Source organism: Python bivittatus, unplaced genomic scaffold (genome assembly GCF_059951505.1).
Source record: "Python bivittatus isolate LINGU-HERP-01145 unplaced genomic scaffold, Pbiv_v1 ctg000480_np1212, whole genome shotgun sequence".
NCBI lineage: Eukaryota > Metazoa > Chordata > Lepidosauria > Squamata > Pythonidae > Python > Python bivittatus.
The window spans coordinates 72,424,047-72,450,096 of record NW_028277075.1 but is presented as its reverse complement, the minus strand read 5'-3'; the positions used below and the strand labels follow the sequence as shown (position 1 = coordinate 72,450,096).

Below are 26,050 nucleotides of genomic sequence, written 5' to 3'. Positions count from 1 at the left end.
GATTTCTTGCTTTTCAGTGACTGAACACACCACAGCACAGAAGAGAACTGTACACAATGCTTTACGGTAGCACGTATCTCACTTTATTTCTTTAACATAGGGGCCTGTACCCTCCCCCACATTACGGGATTCTATGTTGAAGGGATCTTTACAATCAATTCATTTCTCTCTCTCTCTCGTTACTAGAAAATAATTCTTTTTAGCAGAGAACAGCAGAATACATCTGTTAATACTCAATAATTTGTTGTTTTAGCATCTTAACATGGATTCAGAAGAAATCTTGATATTAATGGTTCAATCCAGGGTTCTCAAACTTTGCAGAATCACAAATGCACATTATGGACAGTATCTGTGATATACAGATTAAAATTCAGTTATTAAAAGTAAGTTCTGTGTTTAGTTCTTGCCCGATCTTAACATCAATGAAATCATTAGCTTTATTCATGGGGTGGTGACAAACTAACTTGAGAATTATTAATTTAATCATTAATTAATACTTTAAAAATGAATATTTTGCTATGGTATTTAAGGCACGGGGTGAGAAAGTGGAACATGGGTATATTAAGAACAATGGAAGACCATTCTAGCATCTCTTTCTTGTATGTCTACAAATCTAAATTATGATTAAATAATTATTTTATAGCTATTGAACCTTTTTAGAAAGAAATTGGTATACTATATCTATACTATAGACGCATATATTTATAATCTCAGTAATAAAGTTAGTCTGTGAACAGTTTGAATTAGAACCTTGTCAGTATGATATCCATATAAATTGCTATAGCTTATATAAAAATTGATTGTAAAGGCAACATATGAAAGTCTAGCTTTATCACTAGTACATGTACTAAAAATCTTTCCTTGAATTAACAAACGTACCTGAAGTTGGTGGTGTTTTCTTTCTTACAGGCTCTGTAAGTAGGCAAAAAGATCTTATATGTCTTTTGAGACCATCTGGGATATGTTCCCTGATGGACCTCAGTATACCTTCTTGATATAAGCACTTGTAAATACTAATAATTAACTGTCTTGTTTTGTTGTGATTTTTTTTTAATTGGAGATTAGCTGCAAGCCAATAACAGACAGGAGGTTGTTTTTTTTCCTGAAAGTTCTGTTGTCAAATTCAGCTCACTAGTTCTAAAGTTCTGAGTATAGATCGTTGGTCTCCATTGTTCTTCTCGGTGGTAACGGCCATTCTGTCAATCAGTGTCAGGGTTTGTACAGAATGGGGCAGTCTGCAATCTCATCCCATGATGGAAGATTACAACATACATTGTCCTCTTTTTGCTTTCCCAAGAAAACAGTGGGCATTCCAGGAAGCAGATGAAGGCCATCAGCCTTCACATGCATCCAGGCCATTTGATCACCTTTCCTTCAGAAGCTATGAAATCATGACTGATCCTTGAGAAATAAACCTCACCCTTTGGGGAAAGGTGAAACACTCTCAAAATGAATATTATTCCCAGATTTATTTATATTCTGAGAGGAATTCCAGTTTTTATATCTGGAAAATATATATAAAATTCCCCTCTCACCCCCATGGGTGGTATGTATCTTCCTCAGTCTTGGGTCCTCTACCACTCCATCAGTCTTAACTACCTTCCCTCTCTTTACTACCATCCAGCCACACTTCTCCAGTCCAAATGACATCCCAATGTCCTCTCTGTAGATCCGTGTCAGGTGGATCAGTGAGTCGATGTCTCGTTCACTCTTAGCATACAGCTTGATGTCACCCATGTAGGGGAGGTGGCTGATGGTGATTCCACTCTTGAACTTGTACTGGTATCCAGTCCTTGTGATTATCTGGCTGAGGGGGTTTAAGCCTATGCAGAACAGCAGTGGGGACAGTGCATCACCTTGGTATATGCTGAACTTGAAGGCCACTTGCACAAGCTGTCTTGAGTTGACTTCCAGTGTTGTCTTCCACAGTCCCACTGAGTTCTTTTTTTTTTTTTTTTATAATGTTTTTTTTATTTTTACAACAAACACAAAACAAACATGAACAAACAAAAACATAAAAAGGCATAAAAAAGCATCTTCCATTTTATACCGTGTGTCAACCAGTTAAACTCGTTGGTGCCCCTTTCATAATCTTAAATTCTCATATCATCTATTCAAAAATATACTTGTATACTTATCAATTAACAATTATTAATCATTCATAGCTAATCTATAAAATCATATATTACAAAAAATTTTAACTTTCAATAGGATTAGTAATACATCTCCATCTATCTATTATATGTGTATATATATAATAATTAATATCAAATTTCTATTATAAAATTTCCTAATCTATTACATTACTATATTTTCTCATCTAATCATTAATAAAAACAAATCCCGTGTCATATAAAATTGCTTATCTTCTTACTCTAATTTCAAATCTCAATTTAACTCATCTCTGCACATTCCATAATTTTGAATAACTTCCTCCTGCATAAGTACTTTTTAATTTTTCCAATTCTTAAGAGTTACAATTCTAACCAATATCAGTTACAGTATCAATTACAATTCTAACCAAGTTACAGTTCTAACCAGATTTCACTACATGTTATACAATTTTTAACTATATATCTCAGATTTATACTTTATTCCAGCGCTTGCATAATTTTGAGTTCACCCTTTTCATTCAATGTCCCAAAATATCTGGCTGTTCATTCCTTTTTTCTATATTATTGGATAAGAGAAAGCAATAATAAGTGTCCTTTTGAACATTCTGCTTTTGGAAGCTTCTGTCAGTTCCATCATTGTTGTATTCCCCTGATTTTCTCTTTAAACATCTGCAATAGTTTCTTTCAATATTGTTTTACTTCTTCTTTTTGTACATTCTCTTAGTACGATTTTCCATTATAATCTTGTATAATCTTTTTCTCACCCTCAGTGCCAAGAACAAATCTGTCTCTCTTCATTTATCAGTTGATTAACCCTTTTAATTCTCAGTTTATAGGCCTCACAATAATTCCGTTTAATGTTTCTGATTTCTTGTACTATTTCTTCCTTTTCCAATGATCCCGTTTTATGTTTAATTAAGTCCATTTTAGCTTTAATATCTTTTTTCTTTTTTTTTTTTTTTTTTTGAGAGTTTCTGCAGCTCTTCTTCCAATTTTTTATAGTCATCCTCAATAGTTTAAAGATCTTTTTCTGCATTGTGTTTCTCGTATAGTCTATTATCTTGATAAACCTTCATTGAGTCAAAGGATTCTTTATCTTTGTTCTTGCAAAAAATAATATAAAAAAAGAAGAAAAAGTTTATAAAAAAAAAAAGAAGGAAAAATAAAAAGAAAAGGAAAAGAAGGAAAAGGCTAAGCCTCTTTAAAAAAAAAAATCCATCTGGGGGGAATAGAAAGCAAAGCAGAGCTTCTAGCAGAAAAAGAGCTACTGCCACTAATCAAGGCTCTTGTGACTGGCTCAAACTTTCCATCTTAATGTTTTCAAAGTCGCTTTCAACTCCACTTTCTTGTTTATAGTTACGGATGGCACCTGTATAAACATGCACATCCCACTATCTTTTTAGAAAGCACAGGGTCTTTGAGCGTGCGTCACAATGAAAAAAAAAAAGCACTAATTCGCGCCTCTAAATGGCAGTGCAACTTTCTTTCATTTACTTTCTCTTAACTCCACTTTCCCCATTTCAAAGTCAAAAAGATATAAATTTCTTATAACAATAAAAAAATCTTAGTAAAAAAAAAGGCTTAAAATATAAAGTTATTGAGTATTAAAAAGAGAAAGCCAATCCAGTTAAAAATATATTTTTTTAAAAGAAAAACATCTTGTCAATTCCACTAAAAAGGGAAAGTTGAAAAGAAAAATTTTCTCCCCCTTCTTTTTTTTAATAGGGTTCAATCTCGCCGCTTAATCCACTTTTCTTCACTTTTAAAAATCTCTTTAAGTTACTTAAGGTGTTCTCTAAGAATAGTTGAATAGTAAAAGTCCATCTCACCCAGTTGACACCCTTCTCTTCCATCTTCCTTTGGAGCTGTCCCGGCTTTCGCAGCCATTTTTGGCTGCCTCTCCTCCACCGGCTTCAAGAGCTTCTCCCCGGATCGATCTGGGACTTGCGGCGTCCCTGAGATCCGCGGGACGCGCCCTTTGCGTTCGCCATCTCTACGGGACGGCTTAGGTCCATCGGGACCGTCCGGGCGAGGAGATATCGGCTGCCATCCTGGGAGCCCAGGATCGCCCGCCGTATCGCCGCGACGCCAGCTCCGCCCTCCAGTCCCACTGAGTTCTTGAGGAAGGTCCTTAGTATCCTTTTGACTTTGTATAGCGCCAGGCATTCACAGATCCATGTGTGTGGCATTGAGTCATAGGCTTTCCTGTAGTCAATCCAGACTGTGCTCAGATTGGTCTGCCTAGACCTTGAGTCTCGGGCGGCTGCTCTATCTATGAGTAACTGGTGTTTTGAGCCTCTGGTATTGTTCCCAATGCCCTTCTGAGCTGTGCTCATGTACTGGCCCATATGGACTTATAGTTTGGCAGCTAGGATGCCTGATAGAACTTTCCATGTTGTGGGGAGGCAGGTTATTGGCTGGTAGTTGGATGGTGCTGTGCCCTTGTGAGGTCCTTTCATGATCTGCATTGTCCTTCCTTGTGTTAGCCAGTCTGGGTGGGAGCCTGCTGCTAGCAGTTGGTTCATCTGTGCTGCTAGGCGTTCATGCATTGCTGTTAGTTTCTTTAGCCAGTAGGTGTGGATCATGTCCGGGCCAGGTGCTATCCAGCTTTTCATGTTCTTGACCTGCTGTTGGATGTCTGCTACTGTGATGGTGACTGGTTCCTGTTCTGGGAGATTGCTGTGGTCTGCTTTCAGGTCCTGCAGCCACTTTGCACTGGTGTTATTATGCACTGGTGTCTTATCTTTCTCCCATATGTTCTTCCAGTACTGTTCAGTTTCTGCTGTTGGTGGCTCTGCTGTTACTCTGTTGTTGCACTGCAGTTGGGAGTATACCTTGGATGGTTCTTTGGAGAACAGGGCATTTATTTGCTTGGCCTCTGCTTCTCTAGTGTATCTCCTTAGCCTGGCAGCCAGTGTTGTGAACCTTTGTTTAGCAGTCTCTAGGGCTTCAGATGGGGTCAGGCCCATATATTTTTTCAGTACCCGAGTCTTATCCTTAATCTCCACACGCTTCTGTGGTTCTACCAGCTGACTGACTTCTCTCCGAGTTGCCTTGATCTTAGCCTCCAATCTCATTTTCCAGGGTGGGTATGTACTGCTATACTTCTTGATCATGTAGCCAAGCATTTCCAGGATTACAGCAGCTGTAGCATATACCAATTTGTTGGTTTCAGTTATGGTGGTAGTAGGGATTGCCTGGAGGGCTCTGTTGGCATCTTCTAGCATACTATCTGATGATATTTCTCCATTGAGCCTTGGTAATTGGACTCAAAGGTTGACTGTAGCTAGTTTTTCCATGATCTTATGCCTCATATCAGTTCCTGTGCTGTGGAAGGGGTGGTAATGGCATTCCAGCTTCAGGTGTTGGCTGCACATCCAGTTGTTCTTCCAGGTCTGCTTGAGTCCAGGTTGTAATGTGGAGTTGGTCTATCTCAAGTTGTGAGAGCAGCTTCCTCTTCACTATGTTGAAGCGCTGGGTAACTAGTTGTTTGTTAGTTAGTTAGTGTGGATGTAGGCCTTCTGTCTATCCATAGTTCCCTCATACGTTTCATATATCCCCTCTCATTAGGTCTGCTGTTGTAGTAGCATTTCATCAATTCCAAATTCACCTCTCCCATCCATGTATAGTTTGTTTCAGTAGCCCATTTAACATCAGATTGTCCTGGTTCCCCAACATCTGACACGGACCTTGTAAATCCGGGCAACGGACGAGCCAGCATGACTCTCTTAGTTCGTGTCACTCTCATATTTGAGGTAGGCAAGTGAAACGTTAGGGGGTCTTTGCCCAAGGAACCAAGGTACCAGCCAGGATTTGAACCCCGGTCTCCTGCATCAAAAGCGGTGTTCTAACTACTACGCTATCCAGCCACCATATATACTATATGTATGTGTGTGTGTATACACACACACACACACACACATATACATACATACATACATACATATGTATATATGTATATGTGTGTATGTGTGTGTGTGTGTATGTGTGTGTGTGTGTGTGTATATATATATATATATATATATATATATATATATATAAAACGCACCTTTGGTTGGATGGACAATATTAGGATCGAAATACACTAAAACTCTAATATCTCTGGAAACAGTTCCTCAATTAGAAAGCTATGGAAAGTCATGTCTAATAAAAAAAGATTTGACCCTTTTTTCCCATGCCAAACTGACTTTATGGGAAACCCAACTTTAAAAATTTAAAAACATGGTGATATGGAAAAATTGGATGGAAGCAGGGATATTGACTTTGGACCAACTGATAGAGATGAAGGTGAATTTTTAATGTATGTTGTGTTAAGAGATAAATATCATCTACCAGAGGTAATCCAATGGCAATACTTATAGTTAGAACATTTGTTAACAGCATTGTTTGGACCAGCAGTGTTTTCAGCTTCTGAGACACCTGAGATATTAGAACAACTTGTTAAATCCTTTAAAACTAAAAAACCTACTACTAGTTTGTATAGATATTTGTTATCAATAAATCAATTTGATATGCAGATATTAAGGGATGAGTGGAATAGAGAATTAGAGGTTTTTATATTGCCTAGACAATGGAAGACTATCTTAACTTCCATACCAAACGTGTCAATGGACCTTAAATCACGACTTATACAACAAAAAATAATATTTAGAATGTATTGGATTCCACTACGTATATATAGAAAAAGATGTCAAAAACCGCATTTTGTTGGAGATGTAATAAGGACACTGCTTCTTTAAAACATATGTTTTTACAGTGTCCTATACTTATCAAGTTTTGGGAGAAAGTACTGGACTATATAAATATGTTTCTGCAACAAAAGCTAAAATTTTCAGAGGATAATATTCTTTTGAACTATATACTTAGTACATGGAACTTAACTGGACAATGTCAATGGATTCTCCGTGCCCTTACTATGGCCAAAAGACTGATATTACAACATTGGAAAGATAAATGTATGGCCCCATTTATTCAATGGATTGAAGACCTGATTACACTTGCTGCTTATGAGTGGATTGCCTATAGACGTAGACTGTGTATGGACAAATATAATGAAATATGGGACTCATTTATACAAAATATACTGGGTTAAAAAAAGCAAAACAGGATACTCATGTAACTCTATTAGAAATATATATGTACTTGAATAATATTTGTATTAGATAAGCATATACAGAATTGGAACTGTGTACTTTTTAAATGATATGTTAAGTTTTTTTAGTTGAATTTCTTCACTTTTATGTTAAAGCACTTTTATGTATTTTTTTCCTTTTTTGTAATAATTGTAAAAATTTTAAATTTTTTTAAAAAACATGCCTTCTCTGCTAGGCCTGATGGGGCTGGCTGATGCAATCGCGAGATGTGATTCCCTCAGATAAGCTGGTCGCATGGCATGAAGGACTTTAAAGGTTAAAACCAGCACCTTGAATTGTACCCAGAAGCAGACTGGCAGCCATTGCAGCTCATGGAGCAGAAGTATGATATGTGCTCTTTTAGAAGCACACATAATGGCCTGTGTCGCTGCATTTTGCATCAGTTGAAACTTCTGGATACTCTTCAAGGGCAGCCCCAAGTAGAACACATTACAGTAATCTATCTGGGTGGTGACCAGGGCATGAGCGACTGACGGTATGCCTGTATGGTGCATCCAGACTCAGGAAACAGATGACAGACACAGCAAGAACTGCTTAATGAAGGCAGGAATTTTCCAGTGCCTTGGGAACACCAACTTTTGAAGAGTGGCATATACATTTTAAAAATAAATTAATACAATTGATGATCCAGGTTTATTTTTTATTGGTATTTAGGGAAAATGAATCTGCAGCTACCTCTTGCTATAATGTTACAGCATCTTTGAATTAAAGGAAGCCCCTTGTGAGGTTTCAGTGAGCCACAGGATTTAGAAAAGTATATAAGCCTCCTAAATGCTTCTAGGTTAGAACTGTCCAGAGAAGGGTAGTGACAATTTGGCATCTTATGCTTTTAGCTATAAGGAAAAAAAAAATCAACTTCTTCTTACTATAGCTTGATGGCAACATATAACATTTACTATTATTATTATTATCATTTAATAATGAAGAATAATGGCTCTTTTGCGAGATTTGGGAAGAAGCAACTCATTTTCCTTCATCAGAAATGACTCCCAGCATTTATGCTTTATTGATGTGATTTTTCAATTCATCGACTGTAATTTAGAAAATGAACTGAACTCCTGTGTTAGACCAATTCAGCCTCCTGATCATCCTCAGACCAAATTCTTTAGGTTAGTTCGGCTGCTTTCTTCATGGAAATCAGTAGCACATCAGCTGTCTACTGTACTGTAGCTCCTTATGCCTGGGGCAAAAGAAGAAATGCAGGGATAAAAGGAAGTGGTATCTTACACAATGGGGAAATGTGAATAAGTTTTGTAAAAGATTTTGTGGACAACAGTTCGTGCAGAGCTTATCTCGATAGGTCTGAACTGCTCTAGTCAGATTTTCTTTTCAGATACAATTAGAATGAATTGATGTCTGTAGGTATGTACTGTATATGTCCATATATGAACATGCATAAATATATGTGAAATATTTTACAGAATAAATTAGATGGTATGTCTTAAGTTATAGAATATTTTCAGTTTTGGGTAAGTAACAGAAGGTGCATATCATCACTTGTTAACAATCACATCTTAGTCTCTCCACATAAAACAACATTCATTTTATACCTCAAGTTGAGAAAATTTCTAACTGCTCTTAAGGTAAGAGTGGGAACATTAATTCAGTACAATTGTTTTAACAACATATGTCTTTGTAACTTACACTTACACATGCAATATTAACCTGCAGTTCTTGGGAAGGACGTTTTATGAACCACTGTGTAATGCAATCTTAAACAGGTCTATTCAGAAAACCCATTGAGAGCAATAGTGTACTGCAAGGTTGTAAATTATTCAAACCGCTGGAGTGCAATAGGATTCTGCTACATGCTGCCTTATGTACGTACAGTTCTATAGGTATATATTTTCAGTAATACTTTTCAGTATCATGCATTGTGGTAGGTCAGCTGTGCTAATAACATGTTTGCATTTCCTTGGACTTTTATTTATATTTCAATAATCAAAAGGAAGCCATTTCCAAAGCAATTTGAATTGTACCTGCTCAAAGGCAAACCTCAAGGAGACCAACTAAATTTACTGTCAGGTAAAATTTTAATATGTTTTTCTATCTAATGAGCTGATGCCAGTGACTAAACCATGTATTGTTACATTTAGTGACAAAAGCAAAGACCAAGCTTGAATACTTCTTGAAAAGTCCTGTTTCTTAATCCCAATGGGTCTTCGATTGGTAACATATTCCAAAACCTTTTATTCATATATTTTTCCCTGAGAAGCAGGAAAATCACACATTTGTGCAAAGCTATTATTTTCTGTCTCTGTCTCAGACATACTAATTGGGGTTCTGAGGTCCTAATGTTTATCAGCAGCTCTGCTTCCTTGGAAGGAGAAAGGATGAAACCTCAGTGATTGAAACTTTATTTACATGTATGTAGAGACTGAGCAGAAAATGTACATTTTCAAAATCACGTCCAACCCCTGGTCTTCGGTTCATTACTTATGCCTTTTTGGACCACTGAAACACACTTCTTGTCCTTTGTCAAGATTTTAAAAAAACATTTAAGCATTTGCTTAGGGAAGTTATAGAGTTAGAATACAGGGTTCAAAAAGACTTGGCATATCTAATGTTCAGTGAAGGTTGTTTTGCTTGGGACTGTGTGTGTGTGAGAGAGACAGAGAGAGAGAGAGAGAGAGAGAGAGACAGAGACAGAGACAGAGACAGAGACAGAGACAGAGAGACAGAGACAGAGAAATCTACTTTTTACATCTCCTTTAAAACACTTACCAGTTCAATGAAGTAGTAGAAGAAAACACATTCAAGATTGGAGAAATATAGTTAGGTACATTTTTAATTACATACATACATACATACATACATACATACATACATGCATACATACATACATACATACTTAGAAAATCACTGAAGCTTAATAATGCTTGGAGATTCAATGAACTTTAAGTAGGAACCAGATTCAAGCAATAATTCTTATTATATGAGATTCAGACAAACTTAAGGGTACTAAAAGTCACTGATTTCAGTGTGAGTACCTTGTTATGATAAGCTTGACCTCGCTAAAACTATTAATTTCAATGCAGTGAACTTGTACAGGATCCAATTTTCTTGTGGTTGTGTTCAATCATTCATATTTAATTATGCATGATGAGGATTTCCTTTTGAATAGGTATTACACTGGTGTTTCCCTCTAAGACAGTGTTGTCCAAACTTGGCCACTTTAAGATGAGTGGACTTCAACTCTCAGAATTCCCCAGCCACTCATCTTAAAGTGGCCAAGTTTGGACAACACTACTCTAAGAGAAGTTCATTTTTGCTTAGTATTTCCAATGCAAATGTCCTTGGAGTGTTTTCATTCATTGGTCTGCTGTTTCAGCTGATTCCAGATGAATCACATGGTTCCTTCACCTAATATTAGCAGGGTTTTGATGGTATGAAAAGCCAAATATAATCTCTCAAAAGTTTCTCAATACTTATTCTGTCTTTTTATTATTACAGAGATCTGTGGGAGAAAAAAATTCAATAGAGCAGCAAACTCCTATTGCAGGTAGGAATAAGAAAATATGCAGTGAAGGCATGGTGGCTTTGCATTTAGCCTTATAATGATCTTGAGTGGTAAGCAGGATGAGAAGTAAATACTATCATGGGCTACTGAGGATTTGATCCAATATCTCCCCAGTCTTACTCCAGAATATTGATCTCCATATTATACAAATTGTGGGTCCTTCCTTCCTTCCTTCCTTCCTTCCTTCCTTCCTTCCTTCCTTCCTTCCTTCCTTCCTTCCTTCCTTCCTTCCTTCCTTCCTTCCTTCCTTCCTTCCAGAAAGCAAACTTGCATATCAGTAATTTATTTATTTTAGTTTTGTTCATCTTGGATGCATTATAAACTATGACAGTTCAGCATTGAAAAATTTGTTGTAGGTGGTTCTTTGTGTTGTTAACACTTTGAATTTCCTATATTTGTTACATTATTTGTGTCCAGTTCTTAAGAAGTATTTCTGTATCATTCAGTACAATCAGTAAATCAGTATTATATTTCGTCACACTATTATATTCTTTTTTGTCATGTTGGGTTTTTCTTAATATTGTGGTGCTTTTATATTTATTTCATTTCATAAACTATATTTATTTCGTACGCTATAAGATTTTATACTTTACGAACCTGGATCATCTTGTGTACATCTATGTATCTATCTATGTATCTATCTATCTATCTATCTATCTATCTATCTATCTGTCTGTCTGTCTGTCTGTCTGTCTGTCTGTCTGTCTGTCTGTCTGTCTGTCTGTCTGTCTGTCCGTCCGTCCACATAGATATACACACAAACACACAAACCCCTAGATGTGCTGTCCAAGAGCAGGAAAGGACACAGTGGTGATTACCATAACATTTTTCTAATATCTATCATTTCTTTTCAGGTTTGCTGAAGAGGAGAGACCACACACCATCAAGCAACACAATGGCAGGAGAAAATAATAGTGCAGTAACAGAATTCTTTCTGTTAGGACTCACAGAAAATCCCAGCTTGGCCACCGTTTGTTTTGTCATTTTCCTTCTGATGTATCTTATCACCTGCATGGGAAATCTTGGGATGATTAGCTTGATCCGCTTTGATTCTCAACTCCATACTCCCATGTATTATTTCCTCAATAATTTGGCTGTTGTAGATTTCTGCTATTCCTCCACAATAACACCTAAAACACTATCCAACTTCTTAACTTCCAAGAAATTAATTTCCTTTGCTGGCTGCGTTACACAATTGTTCAGCTTTGTCCTTACTGCCAGTGTTGAGTGCCTTCTCCTAGCTGTAATGGCCTACGACCGTTATGTGGCAATTTGTAACCCACTCCTCTATACAGTCATTATGACTAAGAAAGCGTGCGCCCAATTGGTAGGAGTGACTTACATAATGGCCTTCATTCATGCTCTTGTACAAACGATCTCAACCTTTAGACTTTCCTTCTGCCACTCCAATGTTATAAATCATTATTTCTGTGATATTCCTCCACTATTAAAACTCTCTTGCAGTAGAACATTCAGCAATGAGATTGTGCTTTATACATTCGGTACATTTCAGGGTATTTTCACCTCAGTGCAGATCTTTATCTCATACATATACATCGTTGCTGCCATCCTGAGGATTCGCTCTTCTGAAGGCAGGCGTAAAGCCTTCTCCACATGTGTCTCTCATTTGACAGCTGTCTTGATCTTCTATGGCACCACTGTTTTCATCTATGTCAGACCCATTTCCAGCTACTCACTTGGCCGAGATAAAGTTATCTCTGTCTTCTACACTATGGTAATTCCCATGCTGAATCCCCTAATCTATAGTCTGAGGAATCAGGAGGTGAAGAAAGCACTGAAGCGAGCATTAAACCGAATAAAGTTGCCTTGAGAAACACCTGCAATCCATGTTTGTGCAAGCTGGGATTGTAATTTTGTGCATGATATTTCCAATTGTTCAAGTATTCTAATTATAAAGAAACACGAAATAAAATTTTCAAAGTATTTCTCATTTCTGTTATGTAGAGGCTTACAGGCTTAACTGAGCCAGAAAATGTCCACTTACTCTTGCTTTTCCTGTGAGCTAAGTGGCTGGCTGAGGACTAACCTGAAGAAGATTATTATCACTTCCTTTGGCCCAGAGTCATTTTCCTTAAGCTATCCAAATGCTAAAGAAAAAGAGGAAAATAGGATTTCCTCCCTTCCTTCCTTGAGTCACTTTGCAATAAAAGGATTGATATGAATATCAGAAGACAGGTAATATATTTCTAAAAACAAACTGTTATAATTAATCTCAGCTAAATTGCTCCCAATACAAAGGAGTCCCCTCCATCCATAACACTTATTTCCCACCCTTCTCCAAATTATATCAAATGTGAAAAAATTCAGCTGCTATACTTGAATTTTAAAGAGGCACTATTTAATGGTAATCACAGATGAAACACAGTCTGATTTAGCTAGGCACATCAGAGACACTGTTACTGATTGCCTCTAAATTAGAATAGATGAGGAGGAGGTTGATAATTGTTATTACTACAATTATAGTAATAATAATTACTAATGCAACACTATGAAGACTTCTGTCCAAAGAATGATATATTTTAGCATAAAGGATTTTATATCCTCTTTGTAGAAATTATATTAACAGAAGGATAAAACTGAAGTGTTGTGAAAGCAGAAATTGTAGGAATCATAACACCATTTCAGGAAGGAATAACAAACAACATTCAAAAGGGACATAATTTATTTTGAAAATTTTTAAACAGAACTGATCACTTGGATGAGGCTGATTTATTTCCCAAAGGAAAAACAGCTTCTAAAATGAGTTGTAAAACTGGATATTTTTTATTCTGGGAATGTTTTCAAGAATTGAAATGGACGGTATTTTATTCTTCCAGTATACTGGCTAGCCAAGTAAGAAATATGATGTATTGGCAGAATGTAAGCAGTGTTGATTTTTTTAAAAAAGCATTAAGTCTACTAGAGTGTTTGAGCTTTAATTCTTAGAGAACCCATTCTGTTCCTTATTTTCTTTCTTAGACAGGTAAGATAATCTTCGTATTACTGTTGTATGCTTCAAGTCTTGGTTTATCATGCCAGTAATGATATACGTATATTTATGTTATAGTAATTTGTTTAGATGACAATTTGAAAGCACATCAACAGGGCTGTGGGGACAGGTCCAGAGTTCCACAGTTACACCTGCCCCATTCCTGCCCCAGGGCTCTCATTGATGGTGATGTGCTGTAGAGGGAGTGTAGTGAAGCCAGAGGGCTCAACCAATCACTTTGCTTCTCATACATTACACTTGCATAATAAGGAACACACTATCCAGCAAAGGAGTCAGAGCAGAGTCAATAGAGACATGATAAGGATCAGCTGGGGATGGGAAAGTATCCAGCTTTCCCATACAATTTCTGAGCAATTTCTTGTTAGGAGATGATCTTTCCCAATAAGTTTCCCAAAAGGTTGTTATTTGTCTGTCCAAAATTATAAATGGAGAATAACCTTGTTAAGTGTGTACTTTATATTTATTGTAGTAGTTTAGATGCAGCAAAAGAAGTCTCCAAGGGTATACACAATATTTAAAAACCGAACACAACAAAAGTAGCTATGATCTAAGGATGAAGCAATAACGTTAGATGCTTAACAGTATGCCAACCAGCTTAAAGTATAGTTCTGTGTGCTTCTGTGTTTTGGCCTGAGCACACTCGAAACATGGCTGCCTCCTGTGAGAGGCATTCCAAAATAATCAGCACAAAAAGACTCTGTAGCAAAAATGTGCTCTTCCCTTCCAGAAGGAAGATAGAGGGGGACTTTCTCTGCTAATATTCACACAAGGTTGGGTTGATAAAGTAGAGAAATTAGACCTATAGAACGCTTCCCCTTTTGTCCTTCCCTCCAATGACCCTCTCCAGGGCCCCTGTTACCTCTTTGTTCCTCAGACTGTAGATCATGGGATTCAGCATTGGTGTGACAACACAGTAGAACAATGAGACAGTTTTTCCCCCCAGCTTGGATGAATTGTGAGAGCTGGGACGCAAATAGGTGAAGATGGCTGTCCCAAAGCACAGGATCACCACGGTTAAGTGGGCTGCACAGGTGGAAAAAGCTTTGTGCCTTCCCTCTGCTGAATGAATATGAAGGATGGTTGAAAGAATGGACATGTAAGACAACAGCACCAGGAAAAAAGGGGTCAGCAGAATGAGGACACCTGCTCCCAGCATCACAGTATCCCTAATGAAGGTGTTAGAACAAGCCAACTGCTGAACAGCTAACACTTCACAGCCAAAATGGTTGATTGTCTTTATTTCACAGAATGGCAACTGCAGAGTGAACACTGTCTGCACCAGGGCATTCAGAAACCCACAGAGCCAGCATCCAAGTGCCATCTGCACACAGAGCTGCTGTCTCATAACAATATTGTATCGCAAGGGATGGCAGATGGCCATGTACCGGTCATATGCCATGACAGCCAACAGGATGAATTCAGTACCTCCAAGAGACAGGGAGATGAACATTTGCACAACACAACCCCCAAAGGAAATGGTTTTGCAATCTGCCAGGAGGTTGTACAGCATCTGAGGGATGATTGTGGTGGTGTAGCACATGTCCAGGAAAGATAGGTGGCTCAGGAAATAATACATTGGGGTGTGCAGTTGTGGGTCTCTTTTGATTATTAGTATGATGAGGATATTCCCTGTCAGAGTCACAAGATACGTTATCAGAAAAAGTGCAAATAGGCCTCTTTGAGTTCCTGGATGATTGGACAAGCCCAGAAGGATAAATTTCATGTTCCACGTCCAAACATTAATCTTGCCCAGCGACTTAATGGAAATTTAAACTTTTGAGTTATGTTTATTGAAATTGCATCTATACACTTAAACATTAAATTTAATATTTTGTGATACAGGTCAGGAAAGATATACATTCAAATATTGAGTACAAATCCACCAGTCTGTACAAATTGTACATTCCAATCTCTTGCAGTAGTCTACTAATGCAGTGGATCCCAAAGGCAGCAAATTAGACTTTTTCCAGTTAATATATAACCAGAGTATGAACCATATGGCTGTACAATTTCAATAAGCTTTGGTAATGCAATGCATAAATATTCAGAATATTCATGATATCATCAGCATATAAGAAACAATTTATATTCAGTATTGACTTCTACCACACCTTTAATATCTCAGATGATGATGATGATGATGATAGTATGGTGTGGTGATTAAAGTACTGGACAAGGAGTGGGGAAACCCAGCTTCTAGTCCTCCCTTAGGCTTAGTGGGTAGTTGGGTGACTTTGGGATGGTCATTCACTCCAAGCCCTAATCAGTCAAGCTTTGTGAGAAGCCAGCTGGAAAATAAAACTCCTTATTGCATCATGCATAGGTAGCTTTGCTATGAGAACTGCAGCAAATGCAAAATAAGTAGATCCTGCAACCAAATGGGACAAACGCTAGGATCATCCTCTTCATCCTCCTCATCATCACATTTTATTTATATCCTGCTTTTCTTCCAGGAGCTCAGGGTAGCATACAGTACACCTCTGCAGAATGACTTAGTTTTGCCTTAATCAATCAATCAATCAATCAATCAATCAATCAATCAATCAATCAATCAATGAAGACCCAATGAAGTCTTCTAAAAGCATTTGTGGAAGTCTATCTCTGTGGACTTACTGTAAACTTCATAGAACATGCATTCACTTTGTGAGATAGATAGATAGATAGATAGATAGATAGATAGATAGATAGATAGATAGATAGATAGATAGATAGATAGGCAGGCAGGCAGGCAGGCAGGCAGGCAGGCAGGCAGGCAGGCAGGCAGGCAGGCAGGCAGACAGATGAGGAGGGAATGAGGAGAATGTTTCCTGTTCCTATGAAAACTCCATTTAGCAACAGTAGAACTAGCATATTACCCTTGATAATAATTTTTTTAAAAACCTAGTTGAGGGTTTGCACCAGGGAATCAGCTGTTTAGATCATAAGTATCTCCCTATATGAAGGAGACCTCAAGGACCCACAGAATCAAAGTAAATATACAAGAACATTGTTACATTTCAGAATCATTTCTACCATTACTTGGTTTAGACAAGAAGAGCTGTCTCCAGATAATTCCAGCAAACATTATCATCATATTTTCAGGTATTGAAAATGCTTCTTTCAATCTTTTCTTCTCAATTCCTAGTTCTTTCAGTCTCTTTTCCTAGAACTGGACTCAGTACTCAAGACAGGGTTTTACCAACATAGAATAAAGTACAACAATTACCTCTTGTAATTTAAAAATTATACTTCTCTTGATAGAGCCTAAAATTGCATTTGGCTTTTTTGTAGCCACAACACACTGCTAACACCAATTCCAAGATCTTTTTTACAAGTTTTTATTATCAAACCCTATATCTTCCATCCTATAGCTATAGATATCTGATTTCAGAAGGAGGTTGCAACCCCAAATTAGTATGCTAAGGGAGGCTAATGGACCAATAATAAATGATTTGAAGAAGATCAAAGATGGAAGAAGTATATTGAAATTCAGTTTAGTAGAGAAGCTAACATTTAAAATACCTTGGAAGATATTCCTTACAAAAACCTCTAATGCTAGAAGATGAAGCTAGATCAGCTTTTGATTTCTGTATGCTAGGTAAAGAACTTTGCATTTGTCTCATTTGTTAAATTTATTTGTTATTTCCACCTCATATCTCTAACCTAGCAAGATTGTTTTGAATTTTTTTGCCTTCTAGGGTATTAGCTATCTGATACAAGCTTGAGTTATCTGGAAATGGAAGAGTACATGACCTGGAGCTGAACCTTGTGGCACCTGACTTGATGCCTCACTCCAGTTTGATAAAGAACCACTGATGAGCACTCTTGGAGTACAACTTTTGGTGCCAAGTAGGTATCTGCTTACCTGTCATGCCATCCAGCCTATATATAAGTAGTTTGCAAATCAGAATGTCATGGAGTGTTTTGCCAAATGTTTTGCTGAAATCATGATATATCTACTACACAATTTGCTAAGTTACCTGTTCAAAACTGGTATGTTAGTCTGGCAAGACTTGTTCTTGATCAATCCATACAGACTTGTGTTTATTACAGCATGGTTTTTAAAGTGCTTGCTTATTTATCATTTAATGATCTACTTTAAAATCTGCCCAGATTAACTGGTGTGTAGGTCCCAGGATCTTTTTTCTAAATGGATCCATTTTGAAAGGTTTGCTATACACAGCTCTGTTTCATCATTGTGTCTAGGAAGCTTGGTTATTGTCTTGGTTTTTAATTGTAAGCCGCCCAGAGTCACTCTCTGGGGGAGATGGGTGGCATATAAATGTAATAATAAATAAGTAAATAAAACACATAAAGCCACACTACAAGCAGAAGCAAAATGGATTGTATATTGATGAAGTTTTAGAATTCCCCTACCTGTAAGAACTTGCCCAAAATTCCACAGAAGGGAATGCATATACAGAACTGCTAAAGAAGAATAAGACATCAGTTGCTGTATAAGTCAGTACTAATAGTATGCTTCCGATTACCAGTTGCATACTACTGTCCTCATACGCTATTTCATAGGTAATTGCTTGACTATTGTGAAAACAGAATTATGTGCTAAATATGTTTTTTACACTCATTCAGCAAGACTTTTCTGACCTTCATTGCTATAGTAATGCAGAAATGGAATTTCAGGAAAACTGTATAGATATGTACCACTATAAATGGTTTAAGACTGAGATGCTGCTAAATGACTTACCATATCAAGTTTATTCTGTCCTATAACTATTACTTAGGGCCCTTCCATGTTGCCCAGTTAAAATGTTGTCTGCTAGACCTTGAGGCCTCAGTACTGCTCCCAATCCTGCCTCTGTAGCCACTGTTTTGGGTTGCCACTAAACGATGGTGTCTTCATTTTATGCAACAATAGTTAAGGAAAGGAACCGGTGGATTCCCCTGGCTTTGTCTCCCACCCCTCCCACGAAGCATCATGAATCATAATCTTTAACATGGCATGGGGCTGAACTGGGAGGAGCTGAGGTTTGACAGATGGCTAGAATGGCATGTTTAACCAACTGTCAAAACTCACTTTGGCTTGCAAGTGTCCTGTGTTGGCGTATTGGAAAAGAGTTTGGCTAACAGCTGAGCAGTGGTGGTAGGGAAGGTTGCTTGGTGCAACAGGAGAGTTGCAAGCAACCTAACTTTCCCCCCACTGCCACTGCCAGTTAGCCGTTATCAGTTTATTTTGGAGATAGATTAGGTTAAGTGCCCCAAGAGCATTAACTCTGTGCTCAAAAGAAGCCTCACTCACAGCAGATCATCACTGGATGAAATAGCAGAACCAGAGCTGGTCTCGCTTCTCAGTCTTCCCCCTGTGATGGTCCCTCTTCTCATCCAGTTTGGGGATAGTTCAGTTTGAAAGAACCACACTCTCCTTCTACCCAAATCAGAAAGTCCCTGGAGGATAGTGCCCAGGGACTGGCAGGAGAGGGGTATGACTGTTTCAGCCTAAAATGATCAATAGGTGCTTAGGGTCCCACCCTCCAAGTGTGACTCTTCGGAGTCACCCGGTGGCACCACCCACTGAATGATCAATGAAATGCATTAGATTGTATCCACAGTGAAATTATCATGCTTCCTGCTTCAGGGGAAAATACTACTTGAAGAGCAGAAAAGCTAAGGCTGAGTTAAAGCTGCCTCTGGTATCCCCTCTGCCTTGGGGATAAGATAAAAGCAATGTCATTGGGACATATCAGAAAAAAGATTGCTGAGGCATGTTTTTCCCATGATTAAGTCTAAAGGCCTTTGCTTTGACTCATCACATATCCTGACTTTTTGCATTAGTCAGTGGCAGCTAAGAAGCTTCATCTGCAGAGCCTTGAACAAGATATGGATCCTTATAAAATATCCTTTTTTATATATTACAGATCAGATTCCATTGAAAAAACAGATACTAGCCTTTCAACAGTTATTAATTACCGGAGAGAAATGGTTGAAGAAAACCACACAAAGGTGACTGAATTTGTCTTTGTAGGTTTACTGGATAGTCCAAAGATGAAGCCACTGTGTTTTATTGTGATATTAATTATCTATTTAATTACTTTGACTGGCAATCTTGGGATGATTGTATTAATCAGGATAAGCTCTCAGCTCCAGAGCCCTATGTATTTCTTCCTCAGTCATTTGTCTTTCTTAGATTTTGGGTATTCTTCAGCCATTGCCCCTAAAATGCTAGCTAACTTACTAGCAGAGAAGAAAAGCATTTCATACACTCATTGTGCTGCACAGATGTATTTCTTCATTTTCTGTGCAAGCACTGAGTGTATCCTCCTAGCAGCAATGGCATATGATCGGTATGTGGCTATCTGTAATCCTCTCCTCTACGTGGTTACCATGTCTCCCAAAGTGTGTACTATGATGGTGGCTGGATCCTATCTCATCGGCTTGGTGAATGCAGTGACACAAACAGCTTCCACCTTTCAGCTCTCTTTTTGTGGCTCCAATGTCATCAACCATTTTTTCTGTGATGTTCCCCCTTTATTGTCTCTTTCTTGTACTGACACAAGCATCAATGAAATGGTGCTCTTCGTCTTTGCAACAATTCTGGGTATATTCACTTCAACAGAAATTGTAGTGTCGTATGCATTCATCCTGTCTGCAATCCTGAGGATTAACTCAGCTGAGGGGAAACAAAAGGCTTTTTCAACATGTGCCTCCCACCTGGCAGCTGTAACCATCTTCTATGGAACAACTGTCTTTATGTATCTGCGCCCAAGTTCCAGCTATGTCCTGGATCAGGACAAATGGGCTTCCATCTTCTATACCATAGTGATTCCCATGCTGAATCCTTTGATCTATAGCCTGAGGAACAAGGAAGTGAAAAATGGCTTGAGAAGGAGGCAGGCACTGGAGATGGCTTTCCTAAAGGGCATGAGATGCTTATGAATGCTGACAAAGTGAAGCATTTTATCTAAGTGTATGACCTAATGCTCCACTCTGTTTAAAGTTGGAGGGAAGTGAATTTGTGGTGGTGGTGGTGGTGGTGGGGAGATATTCTTCAGAGCAAGGAACTAACCTGAGCAGGGTTTTTAATTTTAACAGGAAAAAAAAAAGATATTTAAGGAAATACAGGAATCAGGCAGAAAAGTCTAGCACTTAACTAGCTACATCCTACCAGAGTAGCCAAGAATGCATGCATGTGGATGGGAAAAAAAACAGTCTAAGATTACCAACTTCATAAAAAAAAAGTGGATAGAATGAAAGTCAGATTCAGAACAAATCCCTAAGTCTCTATTTACAGTCCACCTCCTGCCTTTCGCTACCTCATGTGCAGATTATAATCTCTTGAAGGACACTCTGTCAATCTGTGGGCAAAGGCTTAGTGAGTCCATCTTGCTGTGCTACTTCTTATGGGCAGTATCTGTTCAACAAATCTCTCTTCATAAGCATCTCTCACACAGTGAGATTTAATGTATGTGCACTTTACCTTGGATTTAGTCTTCTCCATTTGGGAAATTTGAATAATCATTGATTGTATTCAAACAGGACTGTTGGGTTTGGCTCATCTATCCCAAAGTCCATGTCACACAGTTTCTTGGCATGCTTGTGGAGGTACATACTCTGCTTTTTGCTTGTCCAGTTGATTGCTGTACCCCATGTAGGAACAGCTGTCCACTTGTAGAATGACCTCTTGTCCTATCTTTTGCCCAGCCTGTATCTAGAGAGCACTTGCATTTCTGAAGAGAAAGGCAGAAGGAAGTGGCTCTGAGGTCAGCAGGCAGAATGAAAGGCAAAGAGGCAACACAGAGGAAATCCCCAACTTTCTGTCAATGCCCCACTACTCCCTGTGGTCAGTTGCTAAAGTTCTACTGAAATCACATTTCCAACATGTAAAGAATAGTAAGTTGAAATGAAATGTGATTAAATGCATTTGCTTGAGTTTGCAATTGCACCCAAACCATATGACTGAATAAATTAGGCTGGTTTATTTATTATACATTAGAGAGTAAAAAAAAGTTGTGATTTTGCTTTTGTAGCACCCCTCCCCCCAAATCTGGTCATATGTAGAATGGGAAAAAAATTAACATAGTTATTTTGCATATTCTACTTAGTGAACTGAACTTAGTTTCTTGAACTGAGACATACCTGGCGAATAAGATCACAATACATATTAACAATACAACCTTTTCTGACTTAAAGCAAGAGCTTTTGCAACTGATGTGACATAGACATATTTCTATTTGCTTCTAATTTTCCATTGAAAATATTTGAATACTGAATTTGGAGAAAATAGGATAGAATTTCAGTTTTATATATCTGATAATTACAGACTTAAAAAGGATATATCCTCCTGACCCTAATTAGTTGGAGGCAGATTGTGCCCAAAAACATTTCTCCCAACACATTAGCTGAGTATACACATTGTGCTATATGATCAACCATGATGTATAAAGCACAATAGCTGAACTTTTATAACACACTAAGCCAAAATCTAACAACCAGACTAGTGTGACTCAGCATAATCTATAAACCCAGATTTCTTTCTGATTCATTCAGTAACACTGAGAAAGTTTTCCCATAGGTTTTGTTGTTGCTTCTCCTTTAGCTGAGGCACAAAAGGCTTCAGGGCATAGCTAAAGAAAAGTATTTCTGTTATTTTGGAATTCATCTAGGCCCCATCTGGACTGCTAGGCAAAAAAGGAGCCCCTGGATACAATGCCAATCTTACAGATAAGCATTTACAGCTCATTTTATTACAGCTGTTTTGTTGTTTAGGGGAGCATAATATGTCAGAAGGACAGGGCAAGACTCTAGCCCATTTTCTGATATATCGCAATATAAATTCAGTGAGCGGCTCTCATCTGGAGCTACTAGATTAAGCATTCTGAAGGCAGTGGTCAACTGAGGCTTTCATGTAATGCTTTTGAGTACTACAGAGAATATGTAGACTAGGTTATCAGCCATAGTCACATCCATGCTAGATACAGCATTCCCCGTGAAAAGTAAGAACAGTGCCAGTCAGTTTTGCACTTTTGGTCAGCATGCCAGAAGTGTGCACCCAAAACCTAATTTAATCCCAAACATGTACAAATTGTTCTATGGAAATTATAATCTGTATTTAGAGAGGTACAATCAGTGATCTAACACTTTCAAGATGAATAACCTAGGATAATATCACCAACATTTGAGTGATCTTTGTATTATGATTAAACATTTTATTAATAGTTGGCTAGTGATCATAGTCTCTTACTAATGGAGAAAGGTATCTAATCTTCATGGTTTTAGTGATGGAATAACAGAACATATTGGATGGAATGTCATCCATTACTCTCGATTCTATGAAATTTGAACAGGCACCTATTTAAGGATCAGTGATGTCGTGTTTCTGCTCTTAGTGCAGCCCACAATGTTTCTCAAAAGCTGTTTTTGAGAGGTGAAGGATCCATTGGAACTGTATTTCATTCATGTTGAGAATAAGCATTTCAAAGAAATTATTAACCTCTCTAACTCAATTAGAATCATATTTCTATCGTGAAGGGCACTGTTTGATTCAAGCCAACATTTTCTATTATAAAGAACAATTTGATAATGTTCATCTAATGTAGCAGAAGACATCTGCTTTGTTTTATAACAATAGTGACAAGTTACCATAATAAAATGCAGCCATTTTAGAATTAGCTGTTAAAGATATATTAGTTTTTTTTTAATGTCATCCTTTCTAAGGCATAATGTCTCTTGAAATTTTAAGTGGATAGGAATTATGTTATAAATAATTCTATGATGCCAAAATTGTCTTTCCTTCTTCTTTTACTAAAACCCAAGTCTATTACAGGACAAAGCAAATATCAAATTGTTATTTAAAGAAGTCAGCATAATAAAGTATACATGAATCATTAATCACACAAGCTAAGATAGTGGTAAAAATAATAGCTTACCCATCTAAGCAAGCAAGCAAGCGAGAGAATTAAACACTAATTCTGAAATGGAATTCAGAAGATGGGGGGAGTTAATATGATTGTTTAAATTTACATTTCTTATTTGGATAGCCAATATACTGAGATATTAAAATATTCTCCATTTTAATTCTTGGTAATATTTCCAGAATATAAAAGGTCCAGTTCTATACCTCTTCAACTTCCAGAATTCCCAGCCAAAACATTGGGCCACTATAGGAGCAAAAAGGTGATCAGAAGATAGGAAATCCTATCCTGTGTTTAAAAGAATGGAAGAACATTTCACTCCACACATTTCATTTGGGCTACTGAAGGGGAACAGCAAAGCCATCAAGCTAGCATTTCCTTTACAGGCTTTGAAGCCTAGGAACCAGGAGGAGGAAGGCCAAAAGATCGCCCCATCAGGAAATGAAGTCACAGCATGACAAGAAAGAAAGAAAGAAAGAAAGAAAGAAAGAAAGAAAGAAAGAAAGAAAGAAAGAAAGAAAGAAAGAAAGAAAGAAAGAAAAGCTTTGCAGCGGTTTCAGTAATGAGTCTAAACTTTGGTGTATATGAAAGTGTGTGTTGCTAGACACATTCCCTTTGGATTCCTGGGAGGGGGGCATAGCTCCCAGGCCAAGACCCTATTCTAGACTAGACTCCCAGATGATGTCATCAGACTCTCACAAGCACCAATGTGACAAAGCATATTCAATGTTGTTGAGATACCCCAAGTTCCATTCAGGGTCTCCCCCAATTCTCTATACCATGCCAAAATGACTACAACTCCATTTCTATGGTTTTCACCTGCTATATGAGTTATTTTACTTCTAGTTCAGAGGCCACATGATATGTTGTTTGGTTTTTTGTGTGTTTGTTTGAATAGGACTTAGTGTTGGATACGGTTTAATGTTTTAGTGTGAACTACCTAAGATCTATTGTGAGTCACCTGCACATATACACCCAGAGATATACTTGTACATCCTGCCAATATACAGTATATTTACAGGGAGTCCCTGGGTTAAGAATGCCTGGGTTACAGATGACCCATAGTTAAGAACAGAGCCTATTGTAGCAACATTTGAGTTAAATAGACAATGATTTGAGTTAAATGCACAATGGTTTGAGTTCATTACACAATATTACTTATACAGTATTATACAATAATACTGTTCCAGCTTACATACAAATTCAGCTTAAGGACAGCCTTGGGGACGGAACTTGTTCTTAAACTGGGGACTACCTGTAGTGACCATTCTCTACCCACCTGCTGAATCACACCAGGACACACAAACACACATGCATTCCTCTCCTGTATTTCAGCAGAAGCAGATTAAAAACAAAACAAAACAGGATGGAGATGAGTTAAGAGGTAGCTGCACTGGAAAGAGAAGGCAGGAGGGAAGGGGAAAAGGGATAAATTTGCAGAGAAGCAGCCCCTCCCAAACAACAGGTTAATCTTCACATTAATTTTCAAAGGCACTCAGTCCTTTGTACCTCCTGCCCATACCGTAATTCCTTTGTTTTCATCAATTTGTGTTCTTATCAGCTAATAGAAGAGGCCCGCTCCATTCACAAGTAATTATCAGGAGAAAATTAAGCTTCCTATGGTAAATGGGTAGTGCTGAAATATTTCAATATTACTTTAGATCCATTCAGACTTGAAAAGACTTGAAAAGCAGGAGGAGTATGCTGCAGGTCCCATCTGCTAAGGAATTCCATCTTGCGGGATCCACAAGATGTGCCTTTTCTGCTGGGGCTCCTGGTCTCTGGAACATCATTCCCCATCCCTCTTAGCCTTCTGGAAAGCCCTTAAAATGCAGTTTTTCCAGCAACCTTGGGGGTCCCATGGGGGGGGTCTGCGAGGCAGTTATATGATATTAAGTGATAGTTATTCTCACACGATCTTGGCTTTTTCATGTTTTTATTTTGATTTATGTTCAGTGTTTTAAGATGGGTTATGTTGTTTTAATTGATGCAGTGTTTGTACACCACCCAGAGTCACGTTATGCGAGACGGGTGGCCATATAAATTTGCCGAATAAATAAATAAAGTTGTAATGAACTCAGGAGGGGGGGGGCACGTCCCCCCTCCCACTCCTCCTTGGATTCTTGCACTGCCAAACCCAAGCAGACTTGTGGTGGCTTATAGACTAATAATTAAACCATCCACAAAATAATAAAATATCCTTAGGAGGATAAGTTATAAATAAAACATCCACAGTAAAAGCATGCCTATTAAAAATGACAAGAACGATCAATTAAAATCCACAAAGACACTCTGATACAACCACTCTGATATAACCATGATGATATTCTCTAAACTGCCCTTCATTAATACTAATCCCAGCACAAAGTGGTTACCCTATTCACAAATCAAGAGGGTGGGGGGATGAT

At 37.9% G+C, this 26,050-nt stretch overlaps 3 protein-coding genes across 3 annotated transcripts; 2 read left to right on the top strand and 1 right to left on the bottom strand.

Moving 5' to 3' along the window:
* The first annotated feature begins 7,344 nt into the window (after positions 1-7,344).
* LOC103065759 (olfactory receptor 8U3-like) lies at positions 7,345-12,618 on the top strand. The gene is made up of 2 exons (XM_088145155.1): positions 7,345-7,353; positions 11,680-12,618. The coding sequence occupies exon 2, from the start codon at positions 11,683-11,685 to the stop codon at positions 12,616-12,618; it is 936 nt and encodes a 311-aa protein (XP_088001281.1). The 5' UTR covers positions 7,345-7,353; positions 11,680-11,682.
* A 1,978-nt stretch (positions 12,619-14,596) lies between these two features.
* LOC103065514 (olfactory receptor-like protein OLF3) lies at positions 14,597-16,422 on the bottom strand. Its single transcript, XM_025174526.2, has 2 exons — positions 16,411-16,422; positions 14,597-15,553 (listed from the first exon to the last, which is right to left on the bottom strand). Exons 1-2 carry the CDS (start codon positions 16,420-16,422, stop codon positions 14,597-14,599), a joined length of 969 nt encoding a protein of 322 aa, XP_025030294.2.
* A 3,288-nt stretch (positions 16,423-19,710) lies between these two features.
* LOC103065032 (olfactory receptor 5AR1-like) lies at positions 19,711-20,667 on the top strand. Its single transcript, XM_007440416.1, has one exon. It carries the CDS (start codon positions 19,711-19,713, stop codon positions 20,665-20,667), a length of 957 nt encoding a protein of 318 aa, XP_007440478.1.
* The last annotated feature ends 5,383 nt before the right edge of the window (positions 20,668-26,050 follow it).